Source organism: Ambystoma mexicanum, chromosome 11 (assembly GCF_040938575.1).
Source record: "Ambystoma mexicanum isolate Mex_15411 chromosome 11, UKY_AmexF1_1, whole genome shotgun sequence".
In the NCBI taxonomy this organism is placed as follows: Eukaryota; Metazoa; Chordata; class Amphibia; order Caudata; family Ambystomatidae; genus Ambystoma; species Ambystoma mexicanum.
In genome coordinates, this window is record NC_090934.1 from 877128934 (window position 1) to 877152189 (window position 23256).

At 47.2% G+C, this 23256-nt stretch overlaps 1 protein-coding gene across 1 annotated transcript; it reads left to right on the forward strand.

The window, feature by feature from the left end:
• The first annotated feature begins 6409 nt into the window (after positions 1–6409).
• Positions 6410–22927, forward strand: INS (insulin). Its single transcript, XM_069625267.1, has 3 exons — positions 6410–6543; positions 9553–9753; positions 22685–22927. The coding sequence occupies exons 1-3, from the start codon at positions 6453–6455 to the stop codon at positions 22825–22827; spliced, it is 435 nt and encodes a 144-aa protein (XP_069481368.1). The 5' UTR covers positions 6410–6452; the 3' UTR covers positions 22828–22927.
• Positions 22928–23256: the final 329 nt, after the last annotated feature.

Consider the following 23256-nt stretch of genomic DNA (forward strand, 5'->3'; position numbering starts at 1 on the left):
CTCCTGAGATCTGCCACCTCGGCTTTAAGGTCTTTCGTGTCTTCCATCGTTTCCTTCTGGGTGGATTCTATATTGGTGACACGCTCTGTCAGGTTGCGGGCATCTTGACGGATGAGCTGGATGTCGGCCTTTACCTCTCCTATCTTAGTGTCTATGAACTCCCTTAGGGCCGCTATTGCTTCCAGTACTTGACTGTTTGTAGGGCTCTCTCCCTGGGTGTCCTGTGGCGCCGCCCCCTTTGGGGTAGATTGGGTGGCGGGGTGAGCCTTGGTCGTGAGGAAGGGGTCCATTGTAGCGTTTTTGGGCTTATTTCTCAGGGTGGACATTGTAATGTTATTTGCTTGGTGCGGGCGGCTATTACGCCTCTTTAAGCTGGGTTGCGGCCCCTCCAGTCTATCTCCGGTCTGTTTTGCCAGTGAACCCACCTGCGATGCTCCGTGTTGTCGTGGTGGCGAGTGTTTGCGGTGTGCGCCGTACCTGGCCCGACACCGCTGACGGTCTACTATCTAGAGGCCGCCTTAGCAACGTCGGTGGTCCGGTCCAAGAGGCGAGTTACTGGGATATTGCTTGCCTCAGCGTTTAGGAGGATATGAGTCCCCTTGGGTGCACCTCCGGGTGTAGCGGGTGCGTGCTGCCTCGAGGTCCTTGCCGTTCAAAGCTCGATGGCGCCAGAGACAGGGCCGTGTCCTGCCCAGGTTTGTGGACCGTGTTGCGGCCCACAGGACACCCTCGCCTTGGATTGCCTCGCTCAAGTAGCCGGGGGAGGCCCCCGACGGGCGTGCAGTCCCAGGGACCTATCCGCCTCGGAGGTGGAGGACCCACATTCGTGATGGGCTGGGGGTGGTGTCCCAGTAAGGCCAGGTAGGCAGGACGCCGCACTCGGGGCCGCCCCTGTTGGTTGTAGAGGCTAATGGTGGAGGGCGCTCAGCGCCTGTGGCCCCAGTGTGCCAGTCAGTTGTGGGCCCTCAGGGTGGAGGAGGCAGCGGCCCAGGTCCAGGCTTTCTGGGCCCAGAAGGTCAGGCCAGCCCCAGGTGGGCCCGCAGTTTGGCAAATTGTCGTAGTTCTTAATACGTGCTCCGCGCCGTCTCAGGGTTGCGTCTCACCGTGTTTAGTCGGGAGAAGATCCCCAAAGGCTACCGCCGACCAAGGTCACCCCCGGTGGCTCCTCCTTCAGCGTGTCCCGCAGGCCCCAGGTCTACTCCGCTTCTCTGGGTGACTTCCGCCACAGGCTCCGCAAAAGGGCTCCCACCCGCTGTTGCGCGACCTGGATGGCCCGGGTTGCATGTTGCTGGCGGCGTTAGGGGCCTCTCCCCCGAGACCACCCAGATGTAGGCCGCTGCCTCACCCCGGTCTCCAGCGGGCGTGCAGTGCTCGGCGCCGCGGTCCTCAGGCGCCCGCCGGCAGGGGCTCCGAGAGGTCCACGCTGGGTCTCACCTCCTCCGGTCTGCCGAGCTCCTCCGGGCGGCAGCCGAAGAAGGGTCGCAGCTGACCGCTGCTGCTGTTGCTACTCTGCCTTCGCTGCTCGGGTCCACGGTGTTAGGCCGTCGCGGCCGCCATCTTGCGCGTCTCACCCAAGGTCAGGGGGGACGCCGGGCCAGGCTTCGTGCTCGGGCCCCGATCTCCGATTTTTGTCGGACAAAGCTGCAAAGGAGGGGGATTCGTCCCAGCTTCGGCTGGGTCAGCTTAATTTTCGGTGCTGCTTATAATAGGACTCACTATTCAGGATCAGATTACGGGCTCGGCCGGAGCTCGGGATTTCAGCCTCCTCACTCCATGAGCACCAGGCCACACCCCGCACATTTCAGAGCTTTAAAGTAATTTAAGATTGTATTTTTAAGGGAAGGTGCTGAGGTTTGAAGTTGCGGCTTAGATGTCCAGGACAACAGGGACCCTGGAATGCTGTTTCATATCTTGAAGAAATGACAAGCAGCACAAGGCCTTTCACACTCAGCTGCAAATTGTCATTTAACTATAAGGCGCACAGTTTCAGCAAACAAAACAACATGCTATTATTTATTTGCCATGCAAAATGCTTCATTTCACTACGGTGGCTTTAAACACAATTCTGGCATTTCACTTAAGATGCTGTGCACTGCTCTTCCAGAGAACATCAGTGCAGCTCTCCATAGATTTATTAACACGTTGGGGCCACATCTGTTTTGCTTCCTTCTTGCAAGACAGTTTGCATCTTTTATCATCTGGATGTTTTTAGGCCCAATTTCTCTCCTTATTACTTTGGTTCCATAGGCCTATTGTTGGACATCATTTCTGTACAGGCCTGGGAATTTGGTGAGTCCTCACAACTGACTCTGGCCTCTTTATTTCTCGCATCCAGGGGCCATTTAACCCCACAATGTTGAGGCCGAAGTATGACCTGCTTGATGAATACTATCCTATTCATTTAAGATAGACTGGTTATTTTCTAAGTGGAAAAGGTAACTTTTCTTAGCTTTTCTGCCCATTAAACAAACATATTAGGAATTCTATGCTAAAGAAACATTTTACCATACGAGATAGTGTTGATAGTCATATGTTGGGGCATGAAAGATCCAGCTAGAAGCAATCTATTTCCCCAATTGTGTCTTTGTATCATACCACGTGTCACTGATTCAGTGTTTGAAATTGCAGGGAGCTATTTAGCTCCTTTTTGAGGTCTGGTAAATCCTCGTCAGGCCAAGTGATGGCATACAAATATACCCAAGTGTCATATCTGTGTTTTTGGAAATGTAATTAAAGAAGAATTATGACTACTTAGATGACATTAAGGAATAATGGTTCATATACAAAGGACACAAGGTTACTGTTTGCTTCTCATAAAGAAATTAGATATGCTGCATGCTATGCACTAGCTCCTCACTCCCCCGGGAGAGCACCTACTTTCTGGGTGATGCTGGTGATCACCCAAAAGCTGTTTTGAGATCCTGCTCGACAAATCTTAATTTCAATCCCTGATGAACGGATGCGAAATGAAACTACAGAATTGCCTAAATCACCTGTACCTTCACCACAAACCAGAAAAGGTCTCGACCTGAACCATGTCGTCCAGATTTTCAAAGTCATGACTTGCTCCCCCTGTGTGCATTGTTGCTAAGATATGTGTCAGGATCTGCCGAATGTCTGCTTTCTACCATAAGGCTGATGCTGTCTCCAAATACTCCCATCAACAGTAAATTATGTTGGCGGAAAACTGGTGCAGCTGAGGAGGTGGAATTAGAAAAAAGTGCCCCTGGCAAGTTGCAGTAAGAAATCGAAAGCAATGCCTTACAGAATACTCCAGTGCTCACATGTCTAATGGTGGTTGCTCTTGCTTCATCAACGTAAGCCAAGCCCCCCTCCAGTGCTCTTACCATCAGGGCACCCAAACCAACAAGTCATCATGATCAAGGTACAGCCAATCGGCAATGAAGAAAACGAGTTTTACATTGACAGCGTGGGTAGGAGTTCCAAATCAAGGTCAGATGTCTACTTCGGTAGCCACTTGACTTATAATAATAATTAGCATTTATATAGCGCTACGAACCCTCAGGCATCTGAGCGCTGCTTATTACCCACAGAGTTTGTGGTGCTCATTTATCGACCTTGGAAGGATGAAGGGCTGAGTTTGGCCCTGTCGAGATTCAAAACTGCCTCAATAGGCTCTGCACTGATGTCAGAACGAGCACTCTATCCACTGTGCTATCTGACAGGCTTATGTTGGAGGAGACACAGAAATCTTCCCGTAATCAAGCTGACTCGCGACCCTGGCTTCTGCTCTGTCACCACTCACCACAGGTGCTCCTGGTCCTCCAGCTCAGCAGCAAGCATCTATTACGAAAGGGTGGGGAGTAAACATCATAATGCCAGAGTGTAGTAGGAAGAGCTGGCCAGTTTCAGATGGTTGAAAGATTAGACATCTTTAAGGCATTTTTAAGGAAGCTATAATGTGAGTGAGCGGCAGAAGCACTCCTACTTGGGAAATTACCCAAAGCACCGACAAGAGATATGAGCTACAGAGAAGAAAAATATCTAACCCCAAAAGGAATTGGGATGGATTATCAGTGACACAGGCAAGACAAGAGGCCATACATACTAAAAGACATAGCCAGGACACATCGTCCAGTTAATCATTTAAATGAAAAACATATTTTTTGGTGGGGGGCTATGTTGTGCCTGGTTGTCTGGTTGCCAGCCAAGCCAAAAACTACTCACCTCTTCTTCTCCCCATCCCGATTCAGTATGCCTTTTTCTTTTTTTCTTTTTTTTAAAATTAGGTACGGTCATACATTTAAAACACGCAAAAAGCAATGACACAACTCAGCCAACCATGGGCGCAGACCATGCCAGTATGTCTATATCGCCCAGCATCTATCACCCTCAGCACCAACCTTTTAAGAACAGTTTCTGAAACTGTGCCAGAAGCATCAGGGTTTACCATCCAAGTGGAGAGAATGATGATCCGGACATCAGAGTAACCATCTAGATTTGTTGGAATTTAGAGGTATTTTACTAGGCCAAAGGCTGTAAAACGTAACCCTCTGTGTACAACACTCATGTCACCTTCTTTTCGTGAATGGTATTTCCTTAATCCAAAATTGAAGTAAACCGTCAAAATGCCAGGGGGTGAAAGGGGGAATTGCTTTTGTGATAGATATATTTCCCTTGGAATGAGATCCATACAGAATGGGAGTTTACCCAGAATTCCCTGTTCTGTTTTGCACACCTTATCTGTCACTCTATGCCTCCAGGTGATGTAGTTCCAGTATTTCGGGGTGCTCTGCTCATATTTGGTCTGAGCTATACTTCTCTGAAAATGTTAAACGAGATCCACGAATGCAGAGTGTGATACTTTGCCTGGAGTGGTACATGCATATGTTATTTTCTGACTCAGTATGGGTGCCAGTCTATATTTAACCGCACATATCACACATGCGGTGTGCTTCTTATCCCATTTCGTTTCACAGTGAAAGGGAGAGATGTATTGCTCATGCCATCCTCTCTACAATCATGATTCCGGGTAGGGGAAGTGTGTGGGATTTCTATAGTCCAATGTGGCCGTATGTCTCAGAGGGGATGTGTGTTCTGTCAATAATCTAATGTATTACATGTTTCTTCATTACGCCATATGATCGTTCTGCACCTTGCTAAACCACTTGGCCTCAATGTAAAGATGTCCGTAGCCTGCCAATCATCACATAAGCCACACATTTTCGATATGAAGGGGATATTTAGCATGTTTCTTTAGTATGTACCACCATATCCCATAATACATGCTATGAGTGGTTTGAAATAAAACCAAGTTGTGTGGGTGGCCTATCTCTAATTGCAAACACCATCCTGTCTGTGTGTAAGGTGTTTGAGCGACCGGTTTCCACAAACACGGCCTGGCATAAGAGCATGTGCGGTCTGTGTCTGGCTGCCTGTACCACCGTGTATCGGTCGTTTGGTGTACTGTGGTGGTCTGTCTCTAATTCTACATATCTCCATTGCCCATTAGTGGAGGAAAGTGGATGCTCCTTCTCTAAGGTCACTTATCCTCATGTGTTTGTGGTCTGTCTCTCATCTTGTGCGCCGCCATAGCTTGGCGTAACAGATAGGTGTGTGGTTTGTTTCTAACCCCATGCACTGCCACGTAAAGTGGTTTGTCTTTGCCCCCACACACCACCATGCCGCACTGAGAGGGATATGCTCCCGCCTCCTGTGTGACATGCAGGAGTGGACTGAGAACCCAAAGAGGCCCTGTAAATAATGGTCAAAGTGCCCCCCATATTACACATTTTCAACAAGCCCAAGCCTTTCCCTATGAGAATATTTGGAAATAAAATAGGTTATCACACAAAAGAGGCCCAGGGTGCAGAGGCCTACCGGGAAATCTCCAGAGTTCCTTGTGGGCCAGCCCACCCCTGGCGACAGGGTGGCCGTCCTCGCTTCTCTCTTTGCTCTTCGCTACAGATGGCCTGGTCATGCCTTGCTCAGCATGCCCCATGCCTACTTACGGAGTTGTTTTTCTTGCTTGTTTTCTGCCAGATAACTCAATCCTTCCAGCTCGGTGCACCCCGTCTCCCATCAGCTCCGGAGCAAGAGAAAGTTTCCGAAAGCCGATGCCAATTCAGCACTGGGCTGGTGGCAGAGTGTTTGCTTAGTTTAATTGTCTTGACACAGCTATCACTTAAGGGAGGCAGCCCTCCAGATGGGCAGCTGTCACACCTGTCTAGGCTGGCGATGGGCAGCTGAAAGTGCCTCGTTGGCTGTTTATTAGCCGCATTATCTCCGGCTAAACGGTGCCCATGTAAAAAGAAACATGCTCGTCCTTCTTGGGGTTGCGGGTTAAATGGCATGGAAATGAACTGTCTTCTGTCTCTTTGCCCAGCCCCCCCCCCTCCTGAGACCCGTGCCATCTTGATGTGTCTAGCCAGCAGAAATGCTCTCAGAAAGGGGCGTAGTTGGGAGGGTAATGCTGGGCAAAGAGGGTATAAATGCGGACAGCTTTCCCTGGGAAGTCACTCGCACCCTTCTCGCCTCTCGAAGCAACATCGCCTCGCTCTCCTTCTTCCAGCAGTCACCCAGGTGAGTCTCCGCTTCCACCACCGAAGCTGCACGAGGGTGGGATCGGGCGCAGGTGCATGCCACGCTGAAAGATGTCCCCTGTTCTGGGAAGACCACAGTCTACGATAGAAACTGCAAAAGTCCAGAAACGTATATGTTGACCAGATTGTTTGCTTTGAATTCTCATAAAATGTTTCTGTGTAGGGCCTTAGGGTCCGGGAGTAGTGCACTGAATGAAATTATGTTCTTGTGTTGGGTGTAGTGTAATCTTGTCAGCACTTTGATGAAGGGTATCAAATGGCTGTGAACGTCTGCCTGGGTCCATCCTTCGGGATCAGCTGCAGCACCTATCTCGTCTGCCATTTGAGAACGGGCTATGTGCTGGGTATAGTCACGTGGCCGTGAGCCTGCGTTCTAGGCCATTCAATGATCCGCTGGAAGCTGTGACGTGATATGGTTGCAGGGCCTTGTTGGAATGCGCACGCTCTTTCCCAGAGGATCCTGATTTGCGCATGTCCTCCCTGTTTTGCTTGAGCATGTGTTCTGTCACGTGACCATGGAGGGTTTGAGCGGGATGAAGGTACTGCAGCTGTACCTCGTGGCGTGGATTCATTCACAGAGAGCAAGCAGTCACTGCAGCTCACCTCAGGGGACATTTGCTCAGAGGGTGACGCAGTAAACAATGCACAGCATCTGTGTAGCTTCCCTCAGATAAAAATTATGCCCATGGTCGGACAGGGGCATAAAATAGTCTCTGGCACCAATACAAAAGTGGCCCAGTTACAAATGGGAATTCATTCCTTTTGTGACACTGTTTGAGTGGTACCCAAGGGGGAGGTTTGTAATAAAATGTGATGTAAATTGTGCATTTTAAAGAATATTTATTAAGTAACACCAATCAAACCTACTAGCTGCATGCTGAAGTAACTTATCTAACTGGCTTACATTGACCAAAAAAGTGGCCCACTTTGAACAAAAAATGGCCCACACTAGCATTTTGTGTTTTGGGTTTGGGCATTGCCCTATTGGCCAGTCTGAGCCTGGTTATACCTAAAGCCGTACAGAGATGGGTGTCATCACAATATCCCAGAGTACCTTGAGTCCCAAGAGTTTAAAAGATAGCCCTTTAGCTCCAGGTTTGCAGGGCGAACCCACTTCACTGGAGCCAACAATGTAGCTCAAGGCCAGTATATTTGTATGGGTGACAGAGATATGCAATATAATAATGCTTTATTGGCATAACTAAAGGTAACACGTATTGTCAAACGTAGATTATATACATATCTAAATAGGCCGGTTGTATTTGGTCTATATATATATATATATTCGCCAGCTTTGGTTGTACTCCCTGGTATTTTGGGTGCCTTATCGTGTGACGTGCTGCCAGGTACTCTGCTGCTTTTGCTGCTGTCTTACAGTCCTCACTATAGACGACGTGCATCTTTTGTTCACTGTCGAGATGCTGAGAGTATATCAGGGGCCTCGCTGCCTTTTGTAGTGTGCGGCCCATTTTGTTACACAGCGAATGAGACCACACACACACACACACAGAGTGACGTATGCTAATCTGCTAGGGCCCCATATCGAAGAATTTCACTATGTGGCTCCCAGGGTCACATGCTCATTTAAATTACACACCATGTGATTTTCATACAAAGTGATTTGGTTGCATTTTTGCCATTTACTTTAAACTATGGAGTCAGACAATGTTCCCATCAATCTGGCATCATTTCCAACTAGGAACCAAATGCAGCAAAAATAGCTAGCTCAAAGGCAATTTGTTTTAATTGAATGGAAAATCAAATTCCAATCCTACACTTGTCTCCCCCTGCTCTTCTATGGGAGCTGGTTTTCCTTTGACAAGCAATGAATACTGTGGTGGGCAACCGGGGCCATTCTATGTTGGATAGGTTACTTCCCTGCATGGTCTTTGTAGTCTGGCAGACGCGGCCGGGGCTTTTGCTTTTTAGTACTTTCTTATGCACTTATTGCGGGAGCAGCAACAATGGACAGCATGCACCCCATAATGTGAATGGGTATTGGTGCTCTTCCCATATGCAAAATCAAATACAGTGCAGCAAGGGCTGTGGCCTATCGTTGTTGGCGTGTAAATTGCCATTGCCTGCATATGTTCCCATTTGAGACTATTTGGCATTGAAATGGCCTAAATTTGCTCTGAGAAAGTACTTTCGCTCATATATAATTAAACGGATCTTTGCGGTGCTAATAGCATTGTCAATATATCATATATTATTGAATGCCCCCTATGTGAGTGATGACTGTTTCCTTTTGTGACGCAGGCTCCATAGAGATCAGGAATCTGTATGTGCTATGAAAGATTAGAAGTCGACATTCATGTGCTATGTCATTTCTCCTTTTTCCCTCCCCATTTTCTCACATTCACTATACTTTTCTTCTCTGTACCTTCCTCGCTTTCAACCTTCATTTGTTTCTACTTTGACTCTTCTCATTGGAATGTTTGGTCGTTTTCTTTACCTTCTTTCTGGGTTTTACCATTGCTTACCCGCTTTGGCACCTCCTATTTTCTATTCTGTGCCTTCTTCCCATTTCCTCTTTGCCTTCTCTCCACCTTGGATACACTTTTCATTTCCGACTTTGTACCTTCTTCGTGGGTTGACGCTTTGCTTCCTCTCCTATTGGCTGGATCTCTCCCTTCTGCAAATCTTCTTCCTGCTCCTTGTCCTTGCTCGCCTTCCTGGCACCCTGTCTCCTTTCTATGTACACATTCTTGGTATTTTGTCTTTCTTTGATCTCCTAATGGCTGGATCTCTCCCTTGTGTGAACCTTCTTCCTGTTCCCTTTCCCTACTCTCCCTGCTGGCACTTCCTCACATTTCCATGTACACATTCCTGGTACTTTGTCTGTGCCTGCTCTCCCATTGGCCTGTTCTCTTTCTACTCTGGCACATCTTTGTGTTTGCTGTTCCCATGCTTGCATCCTTGGTCTGCTCTTTCATTTCCTTCTCCTCAATGTCTGCCTCGGTTCCCCCTTTCTTGCTCTACTCTACAGATCCCACCTCTCACACCATGGCTCTTTGGGTGCGTGCCCTAGCACTCCTGGTCCTCAGTGCTCTCTGCACTCCCACCAGCCAGGCTATAACCAACCAGCACCTGTGTGGGTCCCACCTAGTGGAGGCGCTGTACCTCGTGTGTGGAGAACGTGGCTTCTTCTACATCCCCAAGGCCCGACGAGACATCGAGCAGCCCCAAGGTAAGCCCATCAATGGACATCTCTGAGTATGCAGATATCACGCGGTGTTAACTCGCCTGTCCCTGAGTGCTTGAATAATGTGTGATATCATTAATTTACTCATGTCACTCATGCAATCCGCATCAAAAGTATGAAGGTCTGAGCTAAAGATGAACGAATTCAATCCTCTGGTGTGTAAGTCTCTCTGCAGGAGGTCATCTTACTAAGTTATCTTGTCACTATCTGGTAGGCATTGTGGAAGCGCTGACAGGTTGTAACTGGAGAATACAGAAGAAGCCAAAGACTGATAATGCGTTGGTATGGGGGAATTCTTTAAGAAAGATGGCACATTAATAGAGGGAATGGAAAAGGAAAAATACTCCAAGGACTATGCTAGGCACATTCCGATTGGTATGTTTTATTGATCAGCATTCCTAAGCCAAGCCCCCATGTCATGGGCAACCTGTAAGCAGCTTCATATTGGCCTCTAGCCAGTGGTGGAAATTGACTTTTTTATTGGGGGATCCCAGCTAGTGCATGGGTAAAAGAGGGGGGGGGGTATTTTAATCGCCCTATATACATGTGCCTCTCAGTCCCTCAGATGATGGCTCAAGAACAGCAGGAAAATAGCCGACACGTTGTCAGCAAAGTACAAAATGTGCACATCTTTTAAACACCAAAAAAATGCACATCGCTATTTCCTGTGCATTACAACATTGGCATGGGATTTCAGAGCCCTCCTGCTCAGACCCTCAAGTGGTCTTGTGGGGAAGTGTCTCACCTCTCAACATAGCAACCATGGCCAAATCCTGGCCCCACCACGAACGCACGGAACACAGTGCAGCATTCGAAGATAAATGTAATGTGCGCAGAAGAGTTCACATGGGTTCCCCAAGATTGAGAAGCTGGGCAGACATTGTTTACCGGATCCCAGATCCGGGAAGATCTGGTCCAATGACAGTACTACCTGTAAGGGCAATGTCGGGGCAAAGTCTGTTGGGCCAGACAATTGTGATCCAGTGTATGACCTTGTAAACTGTGCAACGTGTAGTTGTACAAGAAGTTACTGCTGCAATATGCTTTAAAACACACCACAAATCCCCAAAATGTGCCTGAGTCACACTCGGTGATGGAATCTCATGACTTGCCATTGGCCAATGTTAGCATCTGTCGGTTGGGCGCTTGGGCCTCTTTTGTTTCTCTCATTCCTACCAGGCCTGCAGGAATCTGTAGGGATCTGCACGTGGTAGTCCTTTAATCCCTGCCTCCCCGTGTGGCACTTTGAATGGGCTGCATCCGGGAAAGCCAATAGGGCATCATGGGGCACTTTGAAATTGGCAACCCAGAGGTCACTAGGGCCAGTATCATTCTTCTCGCGTCTGAGTTGGTGGGCAAACGTGTTGCTCTCACTTTCTGCAAACCCTGAGCTGCCAGAAAGAAACATTTGGTCAAATGAAAGGTTCTGAATGGTCCAGAGGGACGAAGAGGACACCCCATGACTTCTGAGATATATTTCCCCAGGAGATGGCGTCTCCAGCAACCCCTTAGGTGCCCCATATTGCCCACCTCCACCCACCCCACTAACTTCCACCATCGAAAACGAAGCAGTTAATAGCTTCTCCTTCCACTCAATATCTTGGGCTTTCCTACATCCCGGGCAGCCATTAGGCATCTACAGCTGACGCTGCTGTGACGCACAACCCCAGCAAACCATGTAACACTACTAAATACACCTCTTTTTTTTTACCAGGTGCAAGAGACTATGCCGGAATAAAGCATTTTATTCCTTAAACTATGGCCCTCATTATAGCTAGGCCGGTCTCTAAAAAAGTGCTGGTAACAACGGTTACCGGCAGCTTTCCTGGACTGGCATACTCTGAGTCTGCTGGTAGGGGCAGTGAACAACCGGCAGGCCTGACCTGCCGGTAGTTCAGGCACCGAACGGCAGAAAATACACATAAGCACTGGCACCATTAGCAACGGTGCCTCAGTGTTCCCATTCCCGCAGACTCCTATCCCGGTATTACCGGTACCGAGATATCAGGCGGAAGAAAAGGTAAGCCGAGGTTGCCGATAGGCTGCCGGTGCTACCAGTGGCCTACTGTCAACCTTGTAATGAGGGCATATGTCTTTCCATGAATAAAGGCTTCATCTTTTAAAATATAATTCTGTGCAGATAAATAATTAATCTTAAATAGAAGAACTCTTATGAATAAATAAGATACATGTAAGAGGTGGCATGTATGAAAATAATGTTCCCAATAGTAGAGTGTTTATGAAGGAAATAGGTATAGTGCTTCATGCATTTAGATGGCGGATAAAGCTCATTCCATCTGGCCCTCTCCCTGCTTACTAGCACATCCTAGACTATTCGGAGACTCCAGCTCTGTCTTATCTGCCACTGGCATTGCTCTGCACTGGTTGCAGCAGTATTTTAAATTATTTTCCTGATTGTGTTGCTACCACCGAGTTTTAAATGTTAATTTAATGAATGCTTTCATATGATTTTGCCCCTACTATATAGATACCCCCAAGTAAGTGTCTACTTGGCACTCTAGTTTTGATGACATTGTGATTGCTAGTATTGCTGTTGATTCCAAGCTAATTAGGTTGGTTAACTTTAATGGTGACATTACAAATGTTATACATTCTTCCACAAAGCCCCTCATTGAGAGTTTTCCAGATCTTGGGCTGACAAAAAACATCTTCAGCCAGACCCATAAACCTGCCCATACTCTTGATAGTGTTTTTTTTTTTAATTTTTATTTGTAGGTGTCTGCAGATTCTCTTTCCATCTGAAATGGCCCAGAAAAAATAAACAAATCAGCTGCACTCATGATTTGGGGGTTCCTTTCATATGTGTGTTTTCCAATGGCAATAAGTGGCTATTCAATCAGAATTGTAATACTTTGCATTCCTCAGGCCAGTTCTTTTTGCTTTTCCATTAGTCCACAATGCTTAGGCTTAAGACCCCAGAATAGCCGTACACAAAGTAATACACAAGCTAAACTCACCCCTGCACAGAATTCTGCAGTTCCAATGAAATCTGTCAAACTCAACATCAGCATGCGAGTCTTGCAGACATGGTATAGAAGCGATGAGAGCGAATCAAAGTTTGGCTCACACGGCTTAAACATAAATGCAGAGCTCCGTAATGTCAACTCTCCAAACGGAATTAAGCAACATTCGCCATCACCATAGGGGCTTCCTTAAAGCTAAAACAATCTTTCTATCAATATGACTACATAAAGCCATGGATAAAGATGGAGCACAAGCAGAAGTATTATCAGCAAACCCTATGGAAATGTCACAAGAACCGTGCAACAATCTGACCGATACCTTTTGCTTGAAAGTTGCATGAATCTGGATAAGCGATCCACATACATAACCCAAAAAGGGTCTTAATGCAGAAGCAAATCGCATAGTGGGATTTTTTTTTTTAAATCACCCTCTTCTTTGCAGTTTTTACTCTTTGAGTCATCATGACACCTTTCAAGCTTTGTTATGTAACGTTTGTAAGGTTTCATGATTCAAAGGGTGAATGCGAGTGGGTTAATTTAAAAGGTTAATTTGAAAGCTCCTTATGATGGGTGTCTGGCTAGACTGGCAAAGGGGCACTGTTGATTCATAAAGGATGGTCAAAGAGCCATTGCAATTTCCTCTTTATCCAGGTATATTTACCAGCAGCCTTTAGTACAGTGTTATTATCCCCGCAACAAGCGCTCCTCCTGAGTCTTTGCATCCTAGTAATTTCCAAACCATACCACACCTACATGTTTCTCCTATAATGATTGAAAACACAATTGTGAAACAGTTTCAGCTAACGCGATTCAAAGCACAGTTCTGAAACAGTGTCAGTTTCAGCTATTTTAAGGCAATTTCTTGTACCGTTTTCCTTTCTGCTTCTGTGCCGTGATGCCAATGGACTTTCAGCGCATTAGAAATGAAAAAATAAATACAAAATAAATAAATAACGTGATTGAAAGCACAGTAATTAAACAGTTTCAGCTACAGCGATTGAAAGCACAGTTCTGAAACAGTTTCAGCTATCTCAAGGCAATTTCTTGTACCTTTTTCCTTTCTGCTTCTGCGCCCTGATGCCTGTGGGCTTTCAGCACATTAGAAATATAAAAAAGAAATACAAAATAAATAAATAACGTGATTGAAAGCACTGTTGGGAAACAATTTCAGCTCTTTATTGAATGACATGCAAGTAACTTTGGGTCTCACCCTAAGTTACTAGGGGAATCCAGACGTGGACCCCTTGCTCACTATTCTTAGAGAGGCACAGCTCCTCCCTACTGATGAGGTCCAACCAGACCGAAACACGTGTCTGGGGATGCTGTTGGTACTCTTGTTCAGAGGAGAATTGCCTAGCATTTCGGTGCTGGACTGCCCCAGGGCAGGACAAAGACTGATATGTTTAGGATATTTCTTCTCTGTGAAAGATAGTGAGCTAAAGACTCTGGGTAAGTCTCTCGCAACCAGGACTAATGTCTGGCAGAGGGACTCCCAGGACCCCATTTGTTAATTTGCATATGCAAGTAACTTTGGGTCTCACCCTAAGTTACTAGGGGAATCCAGACGTGGACCCCTTGCTCACTATTCTTAGAGAGGCACAGCTCCTCCCTACTGATGAGGTCCAACCAGACCGAAACACGTGTCTGGGGATGCTGTTGGTACTCTTGTTCAGAGGAGAATTGCCTAGCATTTCGGTGCTGGACTGCCCCAGGGCAGGACAAAGACTGATATGTTTAGGATATTTCTTCTCTGTGAAAGATAGTGAGCTAAAGACTCTGGGTAAGTCTCTCGCAACCAGGACTAATGTCTGGCAGAGGGACTCCCAGGACCCCCCTTGTTAATTTGCATATGCAAGTAACTTTGGGTCTCACCCTAAGTTACTAGGGGAATCCAGACGTGGACCCCTTGCTCACTATTCTTAGAGAGGCACAGCTCCTCCCTACTGATGAGGTCCAACCAGACCGAAACACGTGTCTGGGGATGCTGTTGGTACTCTTGTTCAGAGGAGAATTGCCTAGCATTTCGGTGCTGGACTGCCCCAGGGCAGGACAAAGACTGATATGTTTAGGATATTTCTTCTCTGTGAAAGATAGTGAGCTAAAGACTCTGGGTAAGTCTCTCGCAACCAGGACTAATGTCTGGCAGAGGGACTCCCAGGACCCCCCTTGTTAATTTGCATATGCAAGTAACTTTGGGTCTCACCCTAAGTTACTAGGGGAATCCAGACGTGGACCCCTTGCTCACTATTCTTAGAGAGGCACAGCTCCTCCCTACTGATGAGGTCCAACCAGACCGAAACACGTGTCTGGGGATGCTGTTGGTACTCTTGTTCAGAGGAGAATTGCCTAGCATTTCGGTGCTGGACTGCCCCAGGGCAGGACAAAGACTGATATGTTTAGGATATTTCTTCTCTGTGAAAGATAGTGAGCTAAAGACTCTGGGTAAGTCTCTCGCAACCAGGACTAATGTCTGGCAGAGGGACTCCCAGGACCCCCCTTGTTAATTTTCAAATTCTCTATCACATCCAAGTAGGTTTTTGAGAAGGGATGAGCAGGTAGGGAGTATATCACTGGAAGATATTAGAGGGATGGTTGATGCGGGCAGCTCTGGTGCCCTGATTCTATTACCTATCAGCAGCGTTTGGCTCTGGTGCCCACCCTGTCTTCCTAGGCTATTTCTATCGGGCAGGTATTCAGGATGGGAATGCAGAAAGGAACCAATCATTTCTGTTGGACACAGCACTGACTGTGTCACTTCCTTCTTTTAAGTCTAGTGCCAGAGTGACACTGTGCGTTGTCTCTCAGGGCTCGAAACTGCACACTGTGCTTTTTAAGCATGCCCCCACACATACTGGCTGGTCTTATACGCTCTTTTAGTTTCTACCTTTCTACTTACACAAATTGCATCGAAGTCTGCTTTAAATTTAAATGTCATGGTCCCCGCTAATTGTAACTGTTGCATGACTGAGTTAAAGAAACAGGTGAACCATAACCAATTAAGGTTCAATACATAAGAAACAGAATCATTACTTTCGAAAACAGATCATCGATCTGGGATTCTAATGTGTCACCACACACTTTAGGTCTATATCCTAACCACGTGCACTGGGGTTACAATCTTGGGATTCAGCAAGACTCCGATCTATTGCTCTCTCCCAGATACACTATTTAATCTAATTCTGTTTCATACATTTGGAAACACTACATCCTCCAATGGTGTCTGTCCCACCGGAGGACCACATTGCGGTTGTCAATGCATTTATAGCTTGTCGTAATGATGATTGAGACTAGCCCCCTTCACCCTACACTTCATGGTGGACCAAACGACCCGACTCTTCAAAGAAAACCTCTCCAATTGCTGATTGCACGACTCAACACTACTTCCTCCCAACCAGAGCTGCTCCTCTAGCCCTTCCTGCAACCTCTCCTGCCCCTGCACCCGACCTGCAACCCCATGCTTCCCAGCTATGTTTACGCTTTGCAAATCCTATAGAGACATAAATATATAATGCAACACAGTGTACCTGGGACTTTCCAAATGTCTTGTGATGAGTTTGAAGCTTATCCAGAATACGACAACTCGCCCTCTTTTCTATTTGTCTCTCTGGCACTGCACTCCCTTCATTGGTTTCTGGTGAAGAAGTCCATTGGTATTTAGGCCTTTGCATGATATTATGGAAGTGTTCCATCCTTCCTGGTGGCTAGATTTTCAGGCTAAAAACCCAGCCCCCTGCCGGTCTGGAGGATAGCTCAGGGGCAAGGTGCTCGCTTTGGAAGCAAGACGACATGGGGCAACACAGGTTCGATTCCCTGGTCCGTGCTTAGAAACCTCTGTGTATTAAGCGCGTTGTAAATAACCAATTACAATTACAATTTTCATAGCTGCACCAGGTCACAAACTTGTGGAAATCCCTCCAGTGCACGCTGAGACGTGTGCGCTATCATTCTAACTATGTAGGCACCTGAAGACCTGGCTATTCTGCTCAGCCTTCCTTTGGCCTACATCTGTCAGTTCTTAGGCCCTGCACTTGGTTTTCTACTCTGTAGAGCCTAGAACTTCCAGCTGAAGTTTGGCTCTATGGATATATTAAACTAAAAGATGGGGTTGAGCATTTAAAAATTCAAAATCTTTGCAAAATGCTCCCTGAACCCACCATGTCCACGGATGAGATTAATATCATAATCTCCTGTATAAGGATTAATGCTCTGATTGCATGTGCTTGTCACCTTTACTCTATCCATGTGGCAGGAACTCTCACACCTAGCTGTCAGGTCTGGCCCCTTTGTTTTTTTCTTCATACGTTTCTGATGCATACGTTGTACCCTCTTGGGAACTCTTCTCTGGCCTGTCTCCAAAATGTCTCACCTCTTTTAGAGATGTGATCTCCACAGTTGGACAAAACACACTAAGGGCCCGATTCATGGAACTTTTAGCATGGTGCAAAGTGACTTGCACTACAGAAATACATTACCGCCGCTCTGTGAATCCGGGTGTGTTACTTTGCACTGCAAAAGTACCTGTTTGCACCGTGATTTAGGCCATTTAGCACAGTGCAAAGAGTACTTAGTGCAAAGTGACTTTGCACTGCAGAAATACACTACCGCCGCTCTGTGAATCCCGGTGTGTGTTGGCAGTGCAAAGTCACTTTGCACTGCAAAAGTACCTGTTTTCCCCGTGATTTAGGCCATTTAGCACAGTGCAAAGAGTACTTAGTGCAAAGTGACCTTGCACTGCAGAAATACACTACCGCCGCTCTGTGAATCCGGGTGTGTGTTGGCAGTGCAAAGTCACTTTGAACGTGCTGAAAGTTCCATGGATTGGGCCCTAGGTGATAAAGAGCCAAACACCTCCAGATACAACCTCACGAACTGGACGCAACTCTTAGACTGTGGCCTCCAGAACTGGACAAAGTGGATGGGAGCCTGAGAACTGTACACACTCCTCCCACAGAGGGCCCGTCCGATACCTGGCCAAAGCACTACCTGTAAGTGCCCCAGAAGAGGACACAATGCTTCCAGCGAAGGCTTCAGACCTGTGCACAATAATCCCAGGGGGGAGCGAGGCCCAAAACTGGGCTCAACACCTATATCGAGTGTCCCCGACCTGGACATAACACTCCCGCCTACTGTCCCAGAGCGAGACTAAATACTCTCAGTGAAGACCCTCAAAATGGGCACAATACCTCGCAGGGAAGGCCCCAGACCTCGACGCAATGCTCCCAGGGAGGGCCCCAACCTCTCCTGAATATCCTTCAGATGTGGCTCTGGGTGTGGGTCCCCTAAGATATGCCTGTGAGCAAGGGGCTTTCACACTGTGTGGCTGGTCCACAAAGAAGGAACACAGGGACTTCGAGGGGGAAGGGGGGGGGAGACGATTTCGAAAAGGAAAGCTAATACTAGCAATTCCAGCCACTGGTGAGGTGGCGTGGGGTAGGGTTACGCTGCATGTTTATTCTCAAGGGAGTGAAGGGCGGAGGCCTCGCATTAAAGGCTTGGAAGTCACTGTTCTAGGGCCTGGTGAGCTCCACCCAGTGAGGGCCAAGCGCCCATTAGAAGCGGTTTTGATTGTATTCTAGGTTGGCGTGGAAGGTATATTATGAAGTACAAAATGCTAGAAGTCAGGGTGAAAGATCCGTAGACAGCTATCTGGTTTTGGATACTATTTTATTTTGTCTCCAAACCAATTTTTGCACAGATGATAAAATTAAATGTTTACATGACTTTCGATAAGCACGAATGTTTAACGGACAGATTTTGTTTAAACACAGGAAATACAGGTAAGTATCACGGAACATCGACACTTTAGTGTTTCGGCCATGAGAGGCTGCAACCATTATAGTATCCAAAACCTGATAGCTGCCTACGGATCTTTCACCCTGATTTCTAGCATTTTGTACTACAGGTACCCTCCTGGGCATATTGGGACTCCGCCAGGCGCCCCTTTATTTATTTTTTGAGGTATATTATGAATCCAAAAACTGTTGCCTACAATGGCAATTAAGTAGGTCACTTTCTGATTCGATGTGCATGGTACTCGCCTTACCCAGTGGTTAAAGACTTTGCCAGAATGCAGACACGAGGGCATGTAAAACAGGCATGGTCTATGCCTCCCACGTGCTCTCAACCTAAGATGTTATTTACCCCGATGTCCCTTTTGGGTTCTGCGTAATGTATGCCAGTCCCCTGAAATGGATAAAATGCGCAGGTCGTATCCACCAGAACGACATAATAATACTCATTGTGAGGGCCTCAAGGTCCCTGATATAAACATTCTATTTCCGGTGAGGCTTGCAGAAGCGGGCTCAATACCACACTCTGGGTCTGCAGAATAGGCACAGCAACCCCGGCGAGGCCACCATAACTGGAACAATTATTGCATGTGAGGCCGCTTCAATGAGTAAAGTGAGAACATATTATTTATTGTATTGATTGTCTTTATTTTACTGCTATCCTATATATTGCACTGCCCCCTCCCTCGCCCCCCCTCACACTTTTCCCCTTCCGCCCTGCCCTGCACTTCCGCGATCTCAATGTCACCTGGCCAGGTAGGATCGCTGTCTCTGTCTTCCATCTGTTTCCCCTCCCTTGCCTCGTTGCGCCTTGAAACACTTGTGTTAGGCGCGTTATAAATGCCATAGCATAGCATATATCATATCATATCATATCACGAGAGGAGTCCTTTGCAGCAAATGATTCATCTCTTCAAAGAGCAGCCTCTGTCAATGACGGCAGAGAGCCCCCACACGAAACAGTTACTCTCCAAACAAAAGGCATCGCCATTTTAAAGAATCGTGAAATGTGATACATAATTGGAAACACAAGATTCATCTCCCAAATCATTTCTTAGCTGGAGCCCAACCCCATCTATTGGAATTCTTCACAATCATAAAGGCTCTGCAGTGCTGGCGAAGCCCAGCCAGCAGAGGGCACTGTTGGAGCATGCGTGCGACTGTGGTTACTTTAGGAGACTTGCAAACATTAGGATTTTCCAGAAGGGTGCGATTGGAGGCAAAGGATTTGTGCATCACCATGGGGGTTAAGGGGGGGGGGTGGTGAAATAATGTTGTACCAGAGCCAGATACATCAGCAGGCCTTTAGGGCACGTGTACAACCAGAGGTGCGTAAACCCGACATAAACGCATGCGTCACTAAAATAGCAGGTGTATGGAATTGCCATGGAGCTGGCGCCCTCTATCTGGTCGGTTAAAAATGCGAACAGAGGGCCCGCCGCCGAGCGGCTTGACGGGTTCTGCTCTTCATCCGACAGACTATCTGAGTCTTGTGTATATGTTTTGGCGATTGCGAAAGGTTTCCTTGGAAGAGAGTACAGCTAGCTCATGCGTCACAAAAGAAGAAACTTCGACTGATTTAACATTCATTCTAGGTCCGGAGGCCTGTGTCTAAACTGAATAAATATCATAGTCCCTGCAACAGAAAAATGCCCGGGCACTACATGATTGAATATGGTATGTCTCGCGCTCGCAGAGGCGTTGCTGGGGGGGGGTTTGGGGGGGATTCTTGAGCCCTGGGTCTTTTGGTTGTAGCCCCGGATAGAAGCTCAGGGGGTTACAACCAAAACAATCCCAAAATGAGTGTAGCAAGATCTTTTCCAGACAATAGCTCAGAGGCAACGTGCTCGTCTAGAAAGCAAGATGACGCAGAGAAACACAGGTTCGATCCCCAGGTCCGCACTTAGTAAACCTCTGAGTATTAAGCGAGTTATAAATAAACAATTACTTGTGACTGATCTTATCCACCATTGGGATACTGTCAGGTCACCAATAAACTAGTGTTCTGCATACAAGCTGTCATGCATCTACCTCCTGCCCCAATGCTCCTCTACACCTTAATCACCTTAAGGATGGGATGGGCGCAGTCATAGAAGATTCCGTGACATAAATGAGCAACTATTCTCAATAGCTGCCTTGATCTGTGCCCTATACTCTCCACTACACGCGGAAAACAGAAAAAATGTCTTTCTTCGACAATGCCAAGTCAGAACAAAGTTTGAGGCATGGTCATGCCATAACACGAGCAGGCTGCCTTGTCAGCAAATGAATAGCAATAGCCTTCGTGCTCACTCACGGTGCCGTTCCAAAGCAGAGCTCCACACGCGTGCCCCAGATGACCCGGAAGTGGGAGACTCCCACCGGGTTCAGCTGTGCATGATGGCTGGAGGGCGTAAACAGGAAAGCACCGTGGCTGCAGGAAATCCACTGTCAGGTTTGGAATTTGGGAAACCAAGACCAGGAGACCACAAGGTTCAGGGGTTTGTCACCGGGTGACAATGGCTGGTGACTGACTGGTGCTGTAGTGATGTTCTGCACTCAGTGACCATTTAGAGTGTGACTTGGCTGAGTTTCTAATGAGGGGAAAGAAAGACATTTATTGTGCTTTATCATTGTTAAAGAAGACTTCTATTGAGCAGTTGGACACAAATCGAACAACGCCAACTTTTTGATGCCCACCAAGCAGGTTTTACAACAGGTACATTTTCAGCCACGAAAAGGCAGTGGGGCTGTGACACTGACAGCGTAAATCAAGAAAGGGCTGACGGTCACGCCACATAGCCCAACCATTGCTACATCAGGTGGTTAAGCTGTTCCTGGGGGCATTCCCAACACTACCCGTAGTCTGCATGCAGACTATGGGAGTTATCATATTTGTGTGCAAGTTTTTGGGGCCCATTTGTTTCCACATGTATGCAGCAAGTCCTAATTTCCTTATCAGCGCTATACCCTGACAAAGCACAAGGTAGTGCTATTCAAATGGTGGGCTCCATTTTAAGTCTACACTAATGCAAATGGTGGTATTGTGTCTGGTAATATCTGGGGCAACATGACAGGCCAGTTGTGCTTGGCTGAATCAGATCCCCTAGTAATAAATGAGGTGCTCCATGCAGTGTTGCCACATTTGGGCTAGGTATGTGCAAACCTGCAGCAATGGCACATGCCACAATACAGACGGACAGCCTCATTGTCATGCTATGAGTCCAGAGAATGAGGGCAGTAGGGCCTACTCCATCGTGTGTCCATGTGTTTGGTGTCTACACCCCCATGCATGTGTTGATTTGGATGTAATCACTTCCAGGCATACATGTGCATTCTCCCATCAGCAATGGTGGCAACCATGACCAACCCGGTGGCCATCGATGCCTCATTGATTTCTATGGACTCCACTAGATTTCATAGTGCAGGAAAACTGAGCACAGTCTGCGAAAGTCCAGCCCTTGGCGTGACTCGAGTATTCCCTGCACGGTTCAGTAGCCCTGCGCAGGACCTTCATGCATGGAATTCTCGCCATGGCAATGGGGCAGGAGTGTTAGCAACCGCATACTTTTTTCCACAGTTTTCTCTTGCGTCCTCACTATTCAGGATGAGTGGCATAATATAGGCGGTATTAGCATAATTTACCTTAAAACGTTTGACCAAAAACATTTGATCGAATTTCTTTTACCTTTTTTTCGGTCAAATTTAATTAAATGTAAGTATGGGGGTGGGTAAGGGTATAGATTCGGTTAAGGGGAAGTGGAGAGGTTGCGGGGGGTCGCCACCCGCATTTTAGACTGAAAAAAAGGTGAAATAAATTCGATCAAATGTGATTCGGTCAAATGTTTTAGGTCAAATAGACCCAAACCATATATGCAGAGTAGGAAAAGGTCAATTGAAGTCCATTTTGCTCATATCATTTCCAATTCTGCACCCTAATCTAAAATGGGGTGTTGATGGGCAGAGCACACAATTGTTTGATTAGTGGATGGCCAGCAGCAAAACAGAAAAGGGGAGGTGGTGGAGAGCAAGGTCGAGGGACCACAAAATGGCACCAGGGCCGCTAGGACTGAGTAGGCCCGGAGAACATTGTTAAAAAGAATAATGCTTTACAAAAAGTCCTGTTGCAACGTGTAAGTGAGGCTTTGCTTTCCCTCCCTGCAGTGAATGGACCTCAGCTCAACGAGGTGGACGACATGCCCTTCCAGCAGCAGCAGCAGGAGTACCAGAAGGTCAAGCGCGGCATCGTCGAGCAGTGCTGCCACAACACGTGCACCCTCTACCAGCTGGAGAACTACTGCAACTAGAGCGCCAAGAGGGCCGCCGCAGAGGGGGTAGAAGGAGTGGGCGAGGGGGACGCCATTGCACTTTCTGGGATTGCACCTTTGAAGAATGTATTAAACATGCTGTGAACCAAAGCGTATTCAGTCACGTGGTCTTTGTTATGGGGGCAAGAATCTGCCTATTGAAGGTAAAGGGCCGTTTCTATTGGTCTACGTGTTGTGGTTTCCATGGCCTTTGACTCTTGGGCTTCTCCAATGCAAAAAACACATGAATGTGTAAAATAGCAACCCTGGTACCACATGATAGACATGCCATCTGCATAGCTCTTAACTCACCCTCATTTGGGGGGTCGGTCCCCTGAACTGGACTCACTTAGACCCACCAAAGAAGACTATGTCTTCCAGAGACTTTTAATTGTCCCACATTCCAAGCAAAGCCTCATCACCCCTCAA